Raw genomic sequence first — 19,565 nt, 5'->3', positions numbered from 1 at the left:
TTCTATACTTTTGAGGCATAAGCAATTAGGAAATATCACTTACTACCCAGGAACAAAAATTGTGTTACATAGTGTTATAACTGCCCAGCTTGTCGTGGACTCAACAACCCCCAGATTTAAAAGCAATTGTTTTCCTTTCAAGTTAAAAATGCATTTTAGTAGCGTAGTGCAAAACATACTAGAATGATCTCCTGTAGTTTCCATTTTTAATTTAGGATTTAATGTGCATGTTTGTTTTGTAGCACTGTGAGTGACAGACAGGCTGCTGGAAGTACTGCACATTTAGAAGTACTAAAAGAAACTTATTTAAATTCAACATTTCGACTAGAAGACATTTTCAGTGTCATCAGCACAGACTGACAATATATTGAAAATGTCTTCTAGTCAAAACATTTGCCCATCCTCTCAGCCACACACACATACTGTGTGTATATATATATATATATATATATATATATATATATATATATATATATAATGTGCTGTGCTGTATATATAGGCTGTGCAACAGGGAAGTCAGGATTAGGAGAAATAAGTGGGTTATGTTGGTCTCATGTCACAAAGTAGATTATTGCTCTAAATCCACCATATATCCTAATCCAAAGTGTATTTTTTTCATTACATAAACTAGTACCAACTGTAAAAGAACCAACCGTTTGTAATCCACTAACCCTTGTGCCCTGACACTGGTACTGCGCAGCAACTAAGGTCATTTCCCATGACACGGTAAGCATTCCAAAAAACTGGAGCAGTGTACAAAAGCAGATAAAACCATTCAGATTTAACAGAATATTCTTCACAGTGTCCCCACTCCCTTTTCATCACACAGACTGGTTGTGAAACACCAATTGCACATGACTAATATTTAAATCGGGTTAACACAAAATGAATAGCATTTGTTAATATTGTTGAAAAAAAGTGCCTCCTGTTAAAAATAAATAAATAAAAGATGCCTGAAATTTGGGTGACAAGCAAAGCATGAACATACAAATTGAATAATCTAATGCCATTGCCTATGAAGTCCCTATGTGAAAACACAATTCCATTTATCTTGCAGGCACCAGATACTATACAAGATGTATTTGATTTTCTTGAAGTACTAGCCCAAGTATGGTGGGCATATTCAGCATTTAATGTACTCCTTATGACCCTGTTTACCAATGTATCAATCAATCTTTATTTCTTATGTCGTGCCTTTCCCGATAAATTGCATGAAAGCACTATACAGATAAAAAATAAGAAAAATGTAATAATATACAAAACAGTTTTGAGAAATAGTAAAAGATGATAAAATACCCCTTTTGCATACATTAAAATAATAAAAATGTGTTAATAGTCTTGCTTTAAAAAGCAGTGACAAGATGTACATCAGTTATAAAAAAAACCCCAAAGAAATAGCATTAGTATGTGTGTGGCAGTTTGAGCAGGATTTTAGTACCTCGACATATCTTCTGCATAATATAAGAGTCATAAACATTTTGCAAGATGGGAAAATAAAAGCGCTTGGAGTGAAGCTTCACTTGTCACTTGCTAATGAAGAGGGTCTTGTTAATGAAGTTGTGTCCTGTCTGAAACGGCACTCAAGTCGCCCTGCTCCTGAGCTGCTTTCTCAGCACTGCTTAACACCTCACTGCCCCAGTAACCTGCCAGGAACTGGAGCTACCATGGAGGCCTGGTCTAATATAAACACTAGCAAACATGTGTGTTACTTTTGAATAAGGCGTTGTTTGATCTGGATCTCCTGTACCATTCATCTTTCCCACACCGGTCTGATCGATGGATTTGCAAAGCTTGTGTACAAGGAATTCAGAATGTGTTAAGGGGGGGGGGGGGGGGGTCTTGTAGAGCAAATACAAATGGCAAATGATCTCACAGCAGACGGACACTAGGGAGTTGTTTTACTATGTGAAAAGATGCTGAATGCTTTGCATGTAAACAGCCAATGCAGCTTTTATGGTAATGTATTGGCAGTGTGTGCTTTCATGGCAAGAGTTGTCCAATTTCTCCCAGTGGGGATTCTGAAAATACTGTTTTTTATCTTAAATAGTGGCTTAATGGTTTGCTATTTGCATGAGTCATAGATAAATGTACTGAATTTTCCAGAATTATGCATAAAATCATTTTAAATTACTGTTGTTTTTTTTTTTCTCTTTGTAACCTGGTGTGTGTGTCTCTACCATTTACTGTGGTGACCCTGTTATGCGGGTTAATGTTTGTCATCTACATTTCCTAAAATATTTAATATCTTACATGTTTAATACCGTCTTATTTAAGTTATGTATAATTCTCTGTTGTTTCTTCTGAGGTCATTTTTTTCCATGCTTACTAATTATCCTAGCAAAATTGCCTCAGGAAAAGGTTTAATGCTGACTTTTCTGAAGTGAGGGAAGCATATCAGTGTTGCACAGGCTTAGTGCAAAATGTTTCGCATATGGACTTTAATGCACAGTGTAACACAGATACAGGTATGCTTAAAAAAGCAAGTTTTTTCAGAAGCAATTGTCCCAGTTTGTATTAAGCAGTATTCATGAGGTTTGCATTCACATGGAAGTACATAGAAATGTTTTAATGTATGGGGGATTTAGTGGAATTACAAAAGGTACAGTGTGCTGGATTCTGCCTAGGAAAGCAGTCTGTGTCAAAACAGAGTACACTTGAGAACTTGACACCTTAAATCAGAGCCATGCTGTCAATTTCACTGAGGAATTTGGATTCCTGTTTAAAGTTATGTCTGTTGTTTGACATCAGGTTCTTGCGTTTTGACCACAGTATTAGCATTCCTCTGGGACGCCATGGCAATGCAAATAGGGTATGCATATGGTAGCATTGCTCAGTTTTGATAGCACTGCTACAGCTTTTTCTTGTATTTCTTTGTTGAATTTTGCTAATGCACAACTATGAAAGGACAGCTTGGTGCCTGTGAATGTATCATGTGATCTTCTGTAACGGACAGTGCTGTGTGATACACTGCCACTGTGAATTCTGATCCCTGTCAGTGATCACAGAAGAGCCAGGCTCATTTGTACAGTGTTTTCGACTCGCGCTCGCGTGTCACATGGTCGACCAGTTGACGCTAAGCACAGTCCTGCCCTGGAACTTTGGTATTCAGTGCTGAACCTTCCCAAGGTGTTACATTCCTAAAAGGATTGTACCCAGAGTACTGTATGCTTATTGCACATAGTTCTCATGCACTCATAAGACTTACACTGCAGTCAGAATCACATCTTTTGTACTGTGGAATACTAGGTCCAAAATCCTTCATTATGCTGCAGTTTTATTGTGGTACCACTGCCTGGTTTCAAGGATTGTGTGCATGAGGGAGCAGCTCCCTCGCCCGCTATGCCCCCCTGTCACCTGATGCTGCTGTTCCTCTCCTGCACTTTCTCCCTAAATCCCATTAGGGGATTAGAGACCATGGTAATGCATTGTGTTCTTTTGGTTTATTCAATAAAGTAAATGAATACATTAATCTGATGCTCTTTCCTTTATTGACGAGGAACAAGATTAACTCTGGTCTGAGGAGAGACGATGAAAAAAAGGTCAGTCTCTCATTGAAAGTGGCCAGTGTGATGCTTTTCCAGGGGGTTCAGTGAACTGAAATGTACCGTCTTGTTTACAGCAGCGTTGTTTTTATACATTAGAGCGGCAAAGGAAATTTTTACGAATGAGAAGAAGTGCCATTTCTGTTTCGTTTTTGCTTGGGAATATAGTAGAAGGGGGAGTAGACCCTAGTGTCATTAGCACCAGTTTTCTAAAAAGATTTCATTTTTTTAAAACTTAATGTTACTAAAATACTGAAGAGCTTTTGAGTTTCAAGTTTTGTAACATCAGGGGGATACTTTTCTTCTTTCAGAAATCAAATGATGATGAGGACAATGAAGTTGTGATGAATCGAGACATTGTGAGAACACCTTGAGAACACTTCTCACGTTAGCTAATTATATCTGATACCCCTAATACAGTGCAGTGAATTGAGATGAATCGCTTCTGAAATACAGATCAACAGTAGACAGTTTATTATACAAAGTTACTGCACTGGGGACTCAGGATGTTGCTGCTATTCCCCCAGTTAATTGATTTTTAGCCTGTATACCGAGACTGTAATGCACAAGACACTATACTGGCAAACTGTACTTAAGGAATATGTATTCTATATGCTTCGCTGTCTTTTTTTATTTTTTAACTGAGATCTTTCAAATTGGTGGATGCAGCATTATTTAAATATCCTCAAATATATATAACAAAATGAATGATTTGCAATCACTTTAAAAAAGTCTCCTTTCTTGAGGTGGAGGATGATTTGTGTTTTTATGAAAGACAGTAGCTTGACGTATTGTAAACCGCCTATAGTTTTCATAGCTCCCATTTGCTTTGGCCTTCTTAAGTTAAGACTATAACTTTTTAAGTTAAGAATATAACTGCACCCCTTCACAACATAATCAGTGACCACAGTGGAAAGAGAGCAGCTCATCATCAGCTTTCTGAAGATGATGTTCTTTGCAGGGAACACTCCAGCCTCGATGTGGTGTTTGGCAGCTCTCCCTCATGTGACTTACACATTAGCGCTCCGATTTTGCTGACCACATTTGATATATCGCCCCAGGCTTGGCAAACTCAAATTTGTCTGGCACAAAATGAAAGCAGTATGTCTGGAACCTAGTGAAGCAAAAAAATTCTTGTTTCGACCTGTGACGGCTATCGGAAGAGGTGACCCTTTAAGCTGCCGATGCCGACCGACCTTCTAGATTTCTCTGCAGACGCCTTCCGCACAAATCCACACAGACCCAAGAGCTCCTCCAACGGGGACTGTGCAGTGTCTCACATCCGCTAAGGTGCTACAAGTTTAATGTGTCTGTGGCCTGTGCTTTCTCTCTCTGCGGCTGCTGTGAGAAAAAGATTGCACTAAAGCAAAAGCAAGGATAACCTCACCTCAGGACACCGCAATAATGCAAGAATACAAAACAGAATATGTTGGGTAAATATACGTGGTGACTTTTGTGGCAATGGTCAGGTCTAGCAATAATAGTGATTTTGCATACATTTGTTTGGAGTTATTTTCATTACATACTGTACGCAGCTGGAGCTAAATGTGACAAACCTGTGAAGACCAGAGACCCTGCACTGGGATTGCTACTGTGAGTCCCTGAAAGAGGAACTAATTGAATAATGTGTTGTTCGTCCCTCCTCTAGGGTTAACGACAAATGAAAAATAAAAGATTGTTGTTTCTGATTCGCACCATGTCCAGATGGCTCTATTATCCTCTGTGAATCATGTTCAGATCCACACGTTTTATCAAATTTACGCAGCTGGGTCCCTAACTGGTTGTCCTTTCCTTCACCCCAGTGTACCTGTGCATTAGATGCTTGCATGAAAGCAATACCATCATTTTTATGGTATTACACTGAACTAATAAAACAAAAAATCTATCTATGTATGTTTGGTACAATAAGACAGAAAGGATGTCAGCTATAGTTATACTTTTTACTATCAGTTCCCCTATGTTTGGTCCTAAGTCAGTGAGATTTACCTGGGCTATCGTAGAATGACACAGGCTGTGTATAAAGTTGTAATAGAAACAGAAAGAATGAATAGAACAAACCGAATTGATTTGGGATACCCTTGACAGTTTACTTTACAAAGAGGAACATGCTCCTTCATTAAAGTTTCTGCAGGTAACAAACCAATTCCTTAAATCTTACCTGCTGCGCACATCCATTCGCTATATACTGTAGGTCTTAAAAATATGCAGTTCAGAAAGAAAACTTAAAACCCATGTTTCTTTAGCTCTAGCCCAGTCACAGGTTCTACTGTTGACTGGCACAGGCGCCACACACACATCCTAGTCAACAAAATAGACTTTTTAAAAGTACAGTATGTTGAAAACATAATTGTTATAACTTTTTAGGGCAGGTTGTGTGTAGAAAAGTATGAGCTTGCAAAATGTTATATACTTTACATAAGGGAAGAAAGAAAAAAAAAACACTTCCAGAACAATTGCAAGCATAACAAAGCTGAGATTTCCCCCCAAAAATAAGAAAACAAACAAACAAAAAAAGTCAATGCTACTTGCCCTTTTAAGCTACTCGGTGAAGTCTGAAGTTTGCTTGCCATTCAGGGAACACACAAGACCGATTTCTTCCCTCTTGCTGTCAATTACCCTCCAAAATTATACTTCAGACTAGGAGGTATTGATGAATGAAATAGGCGATGAAGGCTGCCCTTGAGCTGCTGATAAGAAGCCTGTAAAACAAGCTGGGATAGTTACAAGAAGAAACAAATCTGAAATGATTGCTTCTGCTGGTGCACACCATGTCTGGACTCCAGCAGCATCTCCGGGTGCTGTAGGGGTCACTGTGTCTGATGGGTCAAATTGTGAATATACAATACAGGGACAGCTTTGAATTCGCTTGCTGTTTTATCCTCTGCAGATAGTGTTCATCCTAAACCACTGAAAAGGCATTTCGGTCAACACGAATTTACAAGGTTGTGAGTCGATCAACAAACCAAAAAATGAAACAAACAAACAATAGGACGCCTGCTCTCCACTCTACAGTTGCTTCTAGCTCTGGCCACCTTTTTAAAGACTGGAATTCAGTTGGAAATTCACAAGAGTGGCAGTGTGAAGTGTTCAGATGTATGAAATAGAAACAGACTCAGCAGCTGCTCCACCAATAGTGTACACAATGGGGAAAGGCACCTTCTTAAAGAAATAATCAAGGCAATTAAGTGACACAATACTAAGTTTAATTCTGCACTAAGTGTGTCCAACATTCGTGTTTCTCACATAATTACAAAGGCTCTTGCAAGCCAGAAAATTACTAGCTGCATCATAATACTTTAGTCTAATCTTACCCAAGACAAGTAGTTGTGGTGATGAGTAACGCTGTGTCCAATGCAATTAATGAAGTGATGAGTTATTTTTATTTTTTATTTTTTTTTTTCACAAAGAATTTTTCCAGACAGTCACTGGATTTCTGAGTCTGAAAAGCCTGTTTGTGACGGTCAGAATTATTTTACAGCCGTTATGTAATGGCAAATTTCGTCCCCTCTATAATAAATATTAACAAACGTTATTAATACACATTAAAACTACAAAACAATGGCATTATCAGTAAAAAGAGACAAAATGTGCTCAAATTTGGTTCAGGTTTTTCAATGTTACAAATAACTGCGTGACGGCTAAATATGTAAAGCTTATATAGACATACACACACATACATATGGTTTAATTGCCATTGTATATCACAATTAAACCATATTTTATGTATTTTTGTATTTACTGAAAAGGTTATGTATTTAATCACAGGCAGAGCAATGTAATGTAAAGCATCCAGAGATGATATATAACAAAAGCAATACACGTATAAACATTATGATAAATGCCAATAAAAAACGTTGAGTTTAATAAGACACAGAAGCTGAGCTTGTTAGCTGTACACGGTGGCTAGTCCAATTTTGTAGTAAAACGTGGAATGGGTGAAACTGCTATGCAATACGAGTCTTATTGCCATCCCTGATGAATATTAAGAATAAGAACAATCATTTTAATTTGCCGGGATGAGAGGAGTTAAGTTGGGGAGGGATATAATAAATGAAGATTAATGAGCATATTGTTTGGAGTGGACGAGCTGCCTATCTGAAGACAGCAGTGCTTTGAGGATACGCTAGAGATAACTGCTGACGGAAGCTACAGTGAAATGTCACTACAGAGCTAATGCATAGAGAAGCTGGAAAGAGGCCTGGGCAGCCTCCACAGACTGGCAGCTAAATCGCTCAGTTTCTTTGCTTGCAACATATGGCATGAAGTAGGGTGTGAAAGATCAATTATTTTCTAAAGGTGCAAGGAAAAGGAGACACGTTTTATTTGATCTTTTTTTCTGAAGTTATTTGCAGAGATGCATCAGTCAGCAATTGGAAAGTGTTTTTTTTTTAATAAGTGAAACTTAATGCTGCCATCAGTTAATAGGGAATAATTAGGAGATAACGCCTATTTGATTGTATCTAGCTATGACCTATTTAACCTTTTATTATTATTATTATTATTATTATTATTATTATTATTATTATTATTATTATTATTATTATTATTATTATCATCAGCATGCGGTATCTAAGATAAATAAGAATAATCATACTAAACAAAACTCTCCTGAGTAACAGTTTCCATTCTCACTTATTAGAAATATCCTCAGAGGTTCCAAGTCATTTCCAGTATGCAGGTGCATGTAATACACAATAAATGGATACCAGTCCTAGACACAGTAAACCAAAGACATGGACTGTGGAGTTTGATCACTGTGGAGGTCCACCACAGTCTTGTCTTAGCTAGCCTAGCTGACAGGGTGGAGGAGATATAAAAACCTACAGTGTCCTCAGCACCCCTGTCTGCACCATGATCGCTGTGCATACCAGGCTTCATTAGGGTCATTTTCATATGGTAATGTATGTGGTGTATTTCTGTGATTTAAAGTATTATGTGTAATGTGTTTTTTTGTGTGCAAATAAATAAAAAAATGCATAAATCAATAACTAGGACAAATGCTGTCTGAAAAAAATGTGGAGACACCCAGTCAGATACAAGTAATATCTGATTCACTATTAAGCCTTGGGCAGAGAGAGATTATAAACTAATAGCATTCTGGAAAACCAGCCAACAATTATCGCTCATAAAAGCATGTTTAAAGCTTTTGGAATGGGCTAAATAAATGTATCTATGTATTTATTTTTTGAAGATTAGTGTAGATTTTTGATTTATTGGGTTGCCTTCAAACCCAATAAAAAAATTAATTAAAAAAGTCAGCCTTTTTAGCAGCTGGAATGATGTCCACTAACAAGATTGTCAGATTCAACGAAAACATTCAGTGCAGCTTTATGACTGGTGCCATTTCCATTTTTTAAGGAACTATTCAGACATGCTGTAATATAACCACCACCCCAACACACCAGTGTGTTAGCAGTACTGCCAAAAACGTGTGTTATCTTTCTATGAACCCTTAACATGAAAGTCTGATTGGATATTACTGTAGAACTTCAATAAGACCCTTAGAAGTGTGCAACTGGGCTGTAGGTAACTGAGTCACAAAGGTGACTTATCCATGGGGCTCATCAAGGCTTCAGGAAGATATATTGCTTGTAAAACGATGTTCATATGGTTGCTGTCCTTTTGTGTCCATATAACTACATGGAAAAAACAAGCAAACCCGGTCTGCCCAGTTTTATTAACGTTATTGCCCAAGCTGGTTACAGTAATGCTGCATTTTTCTTTTTCTTTCAAGCCTTTTGTGATGTATTGTTTTGATGCACTTGAAAAGCTAGTGCCATTTCAAAATAGTAGGCTGCAATTAAATAAGAAGAAAGACTCGCTGTGCACCGCGTGTAATTACATACATTGCATGATATAAACCTCCCAGCGCCATCTCATCTGGGCTCGAGATTATAGTTAAAGTGGGATTTTGATTGAATCCTGGGGTTATGGTGCTGCAGCTATTTTTTAGACTGTGGTTACACAGAATACAAAGCTTCCCCTACCGTTTCATTACTGTGTGTGCCTACAAGTCTACAGCCTCCTTTGTCTCTATGAAAAGGCATTGATGGCACGCTACAGAGTGGACAATTTACCAGGGATACTGAGGATAGATAACTCCATAATCAAAGTATAGCCTTTGTTTATTCGGTTTCACTCTGAAGGGATAGTTTACCCTTCCTCGTTGATTACTGGCTCCCTATGGGACTCTGTTTGCAAGAATTGTCTGTCAAGTCCCTTTTGAGACCGCAGTGATTTTTTTTATATTACAGATTATGAGGATTAAACCTAAACAACAGTATGGCAAACATATTTTAGTTAAAAATATAATGCTCATTCTGTATAAAGTATGCACACACGCTGTACACTACATGCATTGGGGCTTGGTGAGGTCTTGACTTGCATTTTACCTCAAATAAGGTTTCTGCTAATACACCTGAGTGCACTACATGTGTGCTCAGACACAGATTAAAATAGCTCTTTTTAAATGTATGACCATTAGCAACGTTGCCCCGCTTTTTTTTTTACCCTTTGCATTTTCATATTAGTGACGGTGTTGAAAGCGTTACCAGCACTTACTGACATAATTCCCTGTGAAATGTCCTATCAGACAAACACTAGCAGGAGCTTGTTTTTTATAATGCAGTTTACCGTTCCACTGCCCCTTAGTCATCACCCAGCAACAGCAAGCATAATACTGATATTAATACTAATACTAAAACTGAAACAAGGACTGCCGCTACTACTATTAAGACTAAATATTGGAATAATTATGTGTAAGAATCCAAATGTGATTAATATGTTCTTTTATTTCATGCAAATTAATTCACTGCAGTAGCATGCATACTGTATAGTGCGGCTAAGTCATTATGACATTCATTAGTGCAGAACATGGATTATTTTTGTTATTCTTCTTCTTCTTTAAGTATAGTAATTATATGGCAGATCACAGATTGATTTTTATTTTCTGTTTGAGGAAGTCTTGGTATCCGCCCGTCAGCAGATAGATGGTTTTGCTTACAGACATTGTGCAAATGCTGGATAAGGTTTTTAATAGGGGGTGTAGGATAATGAATCAGAGATAGCTGGAGCCTGAACTCAAGTAAAAGAAGATGTCATCTTCAATAGAGGATTATGCTGTCTAAAGAACCAGGAGGCTTCCTTTCCTTGCTGCTACCAGCTTCATCAGCGAGGCAGGCTTTGATAGAGGGTTTGAAAAGAAAGAGTTTCTAGAAAGATGGGATGCTTAGAACTGGACAGGCACTCTAGAAATGAGGATTTGAGAAGCTGTAGTTGTTGTCTGATATTAGTTGAACCAACCCGAAGGGGGCGGTTCACGTGAAAATCCTGAGAATCCTAAAAAGGATTACAATAAGGCATACCAGTGCTAATAGAACCGAACAAAAATGTTCCCTTGCATTCATACATCAAAGGAGATTTATCAGTGACACTCGAGTGATGCCTTTTATTGAATTGTTCGGATTCTTATCGGTTTAAGATATCCCTATGCTTGCAGTGTGATGCTGTGTGCATGTCTGTTATAGAGATAGGCAACATCTATATCTCCAAGGCTGCACTGCTCTTGTATTGTACTGCTGACAGACACGGCAACACGATTTACATTCAATATTTCCTCCACAAAATAAGATGACCTCTCCACATATAACTGTTACTGGAATGATTCTGGACTGGACCAAGGGGAAAGCATTATAATAACCTGCAGGCTTTTGTTTTTATTGCTCCAGATTTACCTATATTATAAGAGAGACCACCAGTTGTAAGGTCTCAGTGTGACGTGTTTTGCTAGAATCAGGAACCACAGACAAACAACAGAATTATCCTGGTAAGTTCAAACCCAGTAAGAGAACGCTACAGAAAATGAAACGCTTGATAGAAAGCTGTACAGTTTAACGCAAAGGAAATTCTTTAAGACACTCATCCATATTTGTAAAGGCAGGACGTGATTAATTTAATGTGTTTTGTAGTTAGGTAAAAGAAAAAAAGTATAATATAACTGCACTTTCTGTTATTACATCTGTTTTATATTTTCATTTTGCTCTTAAATAACATTTAGATTTATATTACATCTGCCTTAAACTGGAATATTAAACTTAAACAATGGGGAAGTGGGAAATTCTTCCCATTGTGAATTCTTAAGATTTCATCACGTATGAATAATTTACCCTTTACTGTATATTTTTTGAATTTGCTCCATCATTGGGATCAGTGTTCTCGGATAGTGAACATGTGTTTTTATTGAATAAGCGTCATAAAAAAATAAATAAGATAAAGAAGCTTCATTGTAACTCCATTAGTTTTCCACCAAGCAGGAACCTGGCAGACAAACAGCATGCTGTCTGACTTGCTGTAAAAATCTGATTAAGTTAGAACAAAAATGGTGCTGGGCAACTTAATGGTGCTGGGTAACAAATTCTATTTCGGATTCTAACTTGCAGTTAGTAACATGCACAGCATTTTAATCTAAATCAAAATAGATCTGCATTTTTTTTAATGGTTTTCTACAGAGTTTACTTTAAAAGAATGATAGTGTCCCTCCAGCTGTGTTCAGGATTAGCAGCTGCAATATTTTTCATTAAGGTAGCTCTAGGCAATACTGTACATGCTGCTGTGCTCCTTCAATGATTCCAGTCTGGTTTCAGGGGAGCTTATGCATTTGCTTATTCACTTATTACATATAATACTGCAGGCGATACAGTTGCTGTGGTTTGGCTAATCTAAACACAGTGAGGTAAATTTAACGACAACGTTTGCGAGGTAGAAGGTGGGGAGGAGGGCTTGGAGCATGGAGCTAACCCAGCCAAATGAAATCTTTTACAATAAACCCCAAACAACTTTGAAGATGTTAGTTTGCGAGCTTCTGTGTTTATTATGTGTGGATGTTAGCACTGCAAACTGTCCTAATGGTGTTTGTTATTTTTATAGCATTTTGCAGCCAACTACCTACAGGTATTTAAGGCCAGTAATGTTCTACATATATTAAACCAAGCATAGGGCTACACCTCTCAGCCTGTTTACTCGCATCTATTTTTAAGATCTAATACAGTAGAAGATTGAACATATTGTGATCCTTTTTACTCAATATTATTCCTGCTGCTGTTTTCTCCCAGGGGAGATGCATTGACCCCCTGAATCCCAGTACGCAAGAAACAAGACACCGGAATGAGGCAGGATTAGGAGTTTTATAGCAGCGGAATTCATTAAAATAGACCCCTTTGTGTCACCAAAGGCACTTCGAGCAACAGAGAGCTGGCCAGGTGCGTCCATGCTTAGCTGCTGAGATTTGATGAGACGACAATCTAGTGTTCTGTGGGTGCAGGCAAGGCAGAAATAGACCTATTCAGTGGGAGGTTGCAGAGGATCTAGATTGCAGAGGATAGAGCTTTGAGGCAACAGTCCGTGTCATTTTGTGCTCTGCTAGATTATCTCATCATCCTTTTTATTCTTTACCATGAGCTGTATAGAATATGGTTCAATGTTTTGGCCAAGATCTGCTCACAATTCATTTGGACTCCAAACCACAGGAAATAAGCCACATGGATAGAGTCTTTTTAATTTGTAATCAATTTGTTCACATTTAAATAAATACTGGACGTTCTTGAAGCTGTCATATTTTGTTGAAGAACAGCTGACCTACACTTGCCCAACTACTGCCCTGTGTAAATTCTTCCATAAATATTTCAAGCCAAATAAATGTGGGTTTCCACCGTTATAAAGTTTTCATGATAAACACAATCAATGCTGTAAAAGCTTCCCAGGTCTGTTCATTCTGGTGCGGTATGTGATTTTAATTGACTGTGAAATATTCCCTTCCCATTCAACAGTACCTCATCTGTCTGTGTGCCAGTGAGGTACTGTACTGAGATCAGCTTGTTATAATTGGGAAGCATTATCCACAGAAATGAACATTCTTGAATGACGAGAGGATATAAAGAAGGCCAACGTGTCGTCTTTTGATTCTTATTAAAATCCATTGCTGTAAAGAAAATGGGAAGCCTAACACTGTCGTTGACATGATTACTGCCTTTCAGCCATGTTTAAATCCTCAATTTAAATATGTGGATGTCTTGTGTATAATAGTGTTCTGTCTGTGCCCTTTAAAATGTAACAAAGAAACCCTCAAGGCCAAGATTCAACTTTTGATTCCAAGGCTCAGCCTTATTTTACTGTGCACTTCTGTCAAGAGTTCTATTACACTGTATGCAGAAATGTCTGTCTGTTCATTCCTGTACTGTATCTATACATTTAAACACTCAATTATAAAACCTAAGGTAAAACTATAATGACACTAAACACTGATGAAGACATTATGTTTTGTCATATATTCAGTTTCTGAATTTTGTTTGTGTGCAAGATCATATTCTAAACTGGTATAGTAGTAGTATTCAGTAGAAAAGCTTTTTTTTAAATTTCTAAGTGAAATAGGAATTTAGGAAACTTGACAATCTCTTAACATTGTTGGAAAACGTGTTTACAAACTGTATCTTCACAATTAGTTTCCTCTTCATCTGGGAGATAGGTATGCAATTACAGTACTGTCTATCGGTGAACTCTTACAAATTTGCAAACCTAAAGTTTTCTTCTATAAAGCTGTCCTACCAGCCCTGCTGTAGAAAAGCAGGCTGAAAAAAAAACGAATCAAATAACAACTGATCTTTCCACACACTTTTCCTTGGCCCATTCACAAATAAACATCTCCCTTTGGCCGACACAGGTTAATCTCAAAGTGCTATCACAAGCCTGCCAGCAGGACCCTTCCAGGACTCACAGCAAAGAGCCCTCAGCCAGCAGTTAGGCAGTCAACATCACAGCAAGTGGCCAAGAAGCTAGGGCAGCGGGCTGTGGCCTTTCTGCAGCTCCAAAAAGAACATCTTGACATATTATCCATCAGAGAGGTGCGATCTCCAGAGGAGTGCTTTTTATATCATTACAGGCCGATAAAAGTGCCTTTTTAAAGGAAAGGCGTATTAATCACGGCTGCTGCTTCGTGTCCCTCACTGACCTCGCGTTTTAATTGCATCCACTTCACTTCCGAGAAGACGACATTTCTGTGCCTGAAACGAAAGAGGCTGTAACCACAAGGGCCAGGGTGAAATCTATTGATAAAGCAGATCCATGACGACAGCCCAGGGTATGTAAGAAATCGAACTTTTTAACCATGGACTTTTGCTGCGGTGCTCTTTAAGATCAGAATATAAGCATGAAATAATATGAAATCGAATACACAAAAAAGGCAGCAACAGTAATGTAGAGCTGAAGGCGTTGTCTGTAGCTAGATTTCAGCTTCTAAGACTGCAAACCTGTTCCCTGACCAGAGCTGCCACTCTGAATAGCTGTTCTCCTCAACCAGAATAGCAGTGTTTTAGCCTTCTTGAACATGAGTCTCGTTTGCTTACAGAGAAAGGACAGACAGTGTTCCCTAAAAAACAGACCCAAAGTAAAAAATAAGCAGGCACCACAGGAAACCATCCTCTGGTATCTGAAGAGTGGATAGGGAAATACAAAGCAAATAGAAAATAACAGCAGGACTTGGCTGAAGTGGTGCATTATTGCTGTCATTTGAAACAAAGATAGTATTGGGAGGAATCCTGTTCTAACAGCACTCCAGTCTATTATTAACCTGATTTTGAAGTTACTTCAGAAACAGGTTGTTTTAATGAGAATTTCAGATAATGAAGAAAAACTAATTTAGATGGTTTTTTTTTCTTCTTTGTTTTGTTTTCCGAACGCCTTATCTTTCTTCTGATAACGCTGTATAGTAAATGCTAATAACAAATCTGATTTATTTGGCACTACAGGGATGAAATGCTCCTGCTTTTTTAATTGCAAAATGAAAAGAATGATCTGGTGTTTTGTTTAGCCAACAAAAGAGGGTTTTTTTCCCCTGTGTGTCTTTCAATTGCTATTATAGAAGCAATGATGTTATGACACAGAATGAAACCTAGCAATTCTACTGAATTTTGCTACCAAATTGCTCTTTGTGGGTCAATGAGATGCCTGTTTGTTTACTGTTCATGATATCCTGGTAGTTTAAATGATATTCTGCCGGTTTGGTACAGCCCCAGGGAGTATGTTCTATAGTTTTCCAAAGCAGGGGTGCATTTTGTCACAGCGTGATATACAGTTGTGTTTAATGCGATGGGGCTCTGAGTTATCAACCCTCCTCTCTGCTGTGTTTGTGACTCATAAAAATAGTACAGGGGAACATGAATCACAGCCCTGTAAAGTCAAAAATAAATGAGTTTGTTTGCAAAGTACTTACTGCTTAAAATTGCTTCTGCAATTGCTAAACATGACCATTTGTTCACTGGCTTTGTTTTAATTAGAGATATTTATTGTGTTTTGTTTTGACAAGGCAAAAAGTAAAAGAAAAAAAAAGCTGTGTAAATTATTTCCTATTGAAAGAAAGATGATTGTGATATATATATATATATATATATAAATAACCCGGCTTGGAAAAATAACAACCTCTGATTGGTTAAACAGCATCACATTACTGTGTGTGTGTGTGTATATATATTGTAAAAGATTGACCCTCACTCGGGTTCGTTGCCCCTTTAAAAATACGACCCAGAACACAGAAGTGGATTTTTCCAGCGCTGACGCGCTATTTTTTTTAATAAACACAAAACAAAACAAATACAAAGCAAAACAAACACCTAGCTCCTCTTGGAGCGCTAACTCAACTTTCAGGAACCCTTCCTAACACGGGACAGCTAAGCTGTTTTCCCGTCTTCACAAAACCCAGGTTTAACACCGCACTTACTTTCTCTCTCCACTGGCTACTCGGAGACAGCGCACCTCTCTGCCTCCTTCCATTCAGCAGCCCCAAGCAGACTGCCTGCTCTCCTTTTAAACTCCCGCACCTGAGTCTAATTCCCTAATAGCACAGGTGCGGATGATAATTAATAATAAAACAATTAAACTAAACAATAAGCAAATCAATTAGCAAATTAAATAAAACAATAAAGCAACAATTTAACCCCCTCCCTGCCGTCTCTCACAACCCGCTATATTACAATATATATATATATATATATATATATATATATAGCATATACCATGGCTTGCATACTAATGAGGTGCTTCACACTGAATAAATCACTATGCACCATTGCATTCTAAATTCCATGACAAATTGCCATTTTATTTGTTATTTGTTACAAAACCACCACCAACCATGACATTCCACCTATGTCCTTTAATATATATGGGGATGAAACGCCAGATAACTAGTACAACACCAACTTTCTGAAGACAGCAGTCCACCTGAAAAAAAAAAATAGTGTATATAAGATTAGACAGACACATAACAGTAGATGAGGAACAGCTAAATAAAATAGAAGAAAACAACGATTGAAAAAAACACTAAAAAAAACTACAGCATGGGCTGTTAATCTACTTAGACTGGCTTAAAGAAATAAAAATATGAACATTCATTTTATAAAAATTTCAACAACATAAGGGAATTTTATTCCAGTACAAGAAGTTAAACTGGGGACCAGTATTCAGTCTCCAGTTTTATAAAGCTGAGCTGGACTAAATAGATATTTTAACAGTAGAAGTTTTAATATCTCAGTCATTAAAACTCTTAGAAAAAAAGGCCAAACACCACCCCCCGAATTACTGGTCTGGATCTGATGCGTCTGCAGGAAACTGGGGGACTGTCCCCTGACACTGCAGTCGGATTGGTGCGTAAAGTCTGGTTCGCTCTTCAACTTAATGTGGCACGATTTGGAAGCGAGGGTGTCCGACAACTAACAAACACATCTTTTGAGATCCAAAAGGATGAAAACGGACTTGAATGTGTGTGCCTCGCATATAATGAGGACACAAACTCACCTCAAAATCCAGCTTCAGCCATCGCAGCTGCTCCTGCCTTCCTCGGTGTCATTTGAAACTCCACCCATCATCAGCTTGTGTTTAGTCCTCTACTTTCTAGTGAGATGCCACTTTCGATGCAGAAATTCACAATAATGGACATGTGCAATTTATTTTTAATAAGCGAACAATAAATTAAATGACATTACATTTGGGACTATATTACACTGCGGATGTATACACAATAAAAGTTTCTGGTTTTGTCTTAATTTAAAATGTGTTTTAATTATTATAAACCACTTCAGGCCATGTGGTTCCGAGGATATATACTACTTCTGGGGTTGATAATCACACCCCAGACATGGTATATATCATGGGAAACGCACAGCCCGTCATGGCTTATACCTTACATGTATTCTTTTTATCAGGGGCTCTTAGATCCCTGTTTAGAAGTTTTTTCTTTTTGTATAGGATGTAAGATCACAATTTGTCCATATATTGGATTTGTTAGCTCCGAGAGCCCTTATTGAGAAGTCTGTATTGAGAATGCTGATTCCCATACTAAGTTTTCTACCATATATTGAATTAGTCTCGTAGATCACATTAGTCCTTCGAGTCCCATTGCAGTGATGGTTTTGTGTGTGGTGGTCACGAATCCAACACATGTTTGTGGCTCCCTGGCACAGATCTACATGGTCCTTCAGATCTGTCAGCATGCATTGTGGAAGCAGGCCTGCAGCTTCTTCACCGATGCATCAGGCCAGTCCTCACTGATCCTCTCTAATGAATCCCCATGTCACTGGTGGTGTTGAATTACCTACTAGTTCAGAGATCCCCAGAGGACTAAAAAAAATATTTTAACATAAAGTAAATCCAGCCTTTTCAGCAAAGCTTCAACTGCACTTTGTAAAATGTATAATAAACCCAACTGCATGGTAAATTAGGTCTCTGGATTTTGCTAACCTATTTCCTGACTTTTTCTACTACTAATTTTAATCGGCAAGAGGCTTGTGCTGGTGTATCAGTATTCAGGGACCTAAGTTGCTGACATAGCAACATTTATTCTTATTATTTAGTGTCTCCCCCTCTCTCTCTGACAGCAATGTGCCCTGGGGCGTCTGTGCACTCTGTTACAGGACCATCTCCAAGCTGTTATTCCTCAAAGGCCACGGCAAAGTGTCAAACATATCCACCACAATATTCGGCTTAAAGCTGAGATCTTAAACTCCAGCACAACGTGTTGTTGCTATAGGTGCAATACGTCACTCTGCAATTTACATTGGGCTTGTGGAGCTGCCTGGTACAGGGGAGTGAAAGGGCCATCACTGTCTGCATCATTAAGGCTCCCATTATACCTGAAGAGTGCAGAGAGCTAATGGCAGAAACAGTCTGTTAATGATGCACCTGCTTTTGCTCTTGCTCTGTTTTTGACTCTGAGTGTAATTAGGGACCTCATGTTTCCTACAAACATATCATGGTCAATGCAGCACACCAGCGTTGAGGCTGGAGAGCTGTCTAAGAAAACAGTGTGGGCTATGAATGATCAATCTCTCCCAGTGCTTAATGGGAGTGGGACTAGCCTGCATCACACTTTAAAATGTGTGAGATGACAATTCCTTTCATGATTTGATTCTTACAGGAGTGAGATTAAAAGTATCCCTCAAACAATTGGAATGAATCATTCCCAGCTCTTTAGAGGGTTACTTGTCAGATGATGTATTTTTGGATGTAGTAGTAATTTATTATTTTAAATAAGTGGAATTTAACTGCTAAAAGGTGATCGGTTCTTAAAGCATTTCCACTGTAAAGTACTGTATGAAATGTTCATTTAGGTAATGATTTTGTACTTTAGTTAGTATAGCCCACACTAATGTACATTTATTACAATGCTCTATTGATAATAAAAGAATTGCCTTGCCTTAACCCGGGAAACTACTATGCTGTTAAACTAAGTGTCCAAAATGCTATTTAACTGAAGCAAGAAAAGTGTACAGTTTTGTTTCTGAACTCACGTATGTCCTTCAACCTGCATATGTTGATGACTCCAGGATATTTCAGATTTGAGGGTTTTTATTCCTTGTTTGTGTGGCTAGTGGGGACAGATGGAGTAAAAATCTGAAGCTTTCAAAACTTATTATTTACTTCTTAGCAGACCACCTTATCCAGGGCGGCTTACAATTGTTACAAGATATCACATTAATT

At 38.1% G+C, this 19,565-nt stretch overlaps 1 protein-coding gene across 3 annotated transcripts in view; it reads left to right on the top strand.

The window, feature by feature from the left end:
• LOC117422812 (cadherin-4-like) overlaps nucleotides 1–19,565 on the top strand; it is a 256,978-nt gene that overhangs the window by 149,682 nt on the left and 87,731 nt on the right. The window contains exon 1 of one of the 3 annotated variants that reach the window (XM_058990900.1): nucleotides 14,468–14,673. The exons of the other annotated variants lie outside the window; for them this stretch is intronic. Coding sequence (XP_058846883.1) covers nucleotides 14,658–14,673 — 16 coding nt within the window. The 5' untranslated portion in view covers nucleotides 14,468–14,657. Of the gene's footprint in view, nucleotides 1–14,467; nucleotides 14,674–19,565 lie in introns of those variants that run through there. 3 annotated transcript variants of the gene reach the window in all.

This window comes from Acipenser ruthenus, chromosome 18 (assembly GCF_902713425.1).
Source record: "Acipenser ruthenus chromosome 18, fAciRut3.2 maternal haplotype, whole genome shotgun sequence".
NCBI classification, from domain to species: domain Eukaryota; kingdom Metazoa; phylum Chordata; class Actinopteri; order Acipenseriformes; family Acipenseridae; genus Acipenser; species Acipenser ruthenus.
This window is presented reverse-complemented; position numbering and strand designations above follow the sequence as displayed.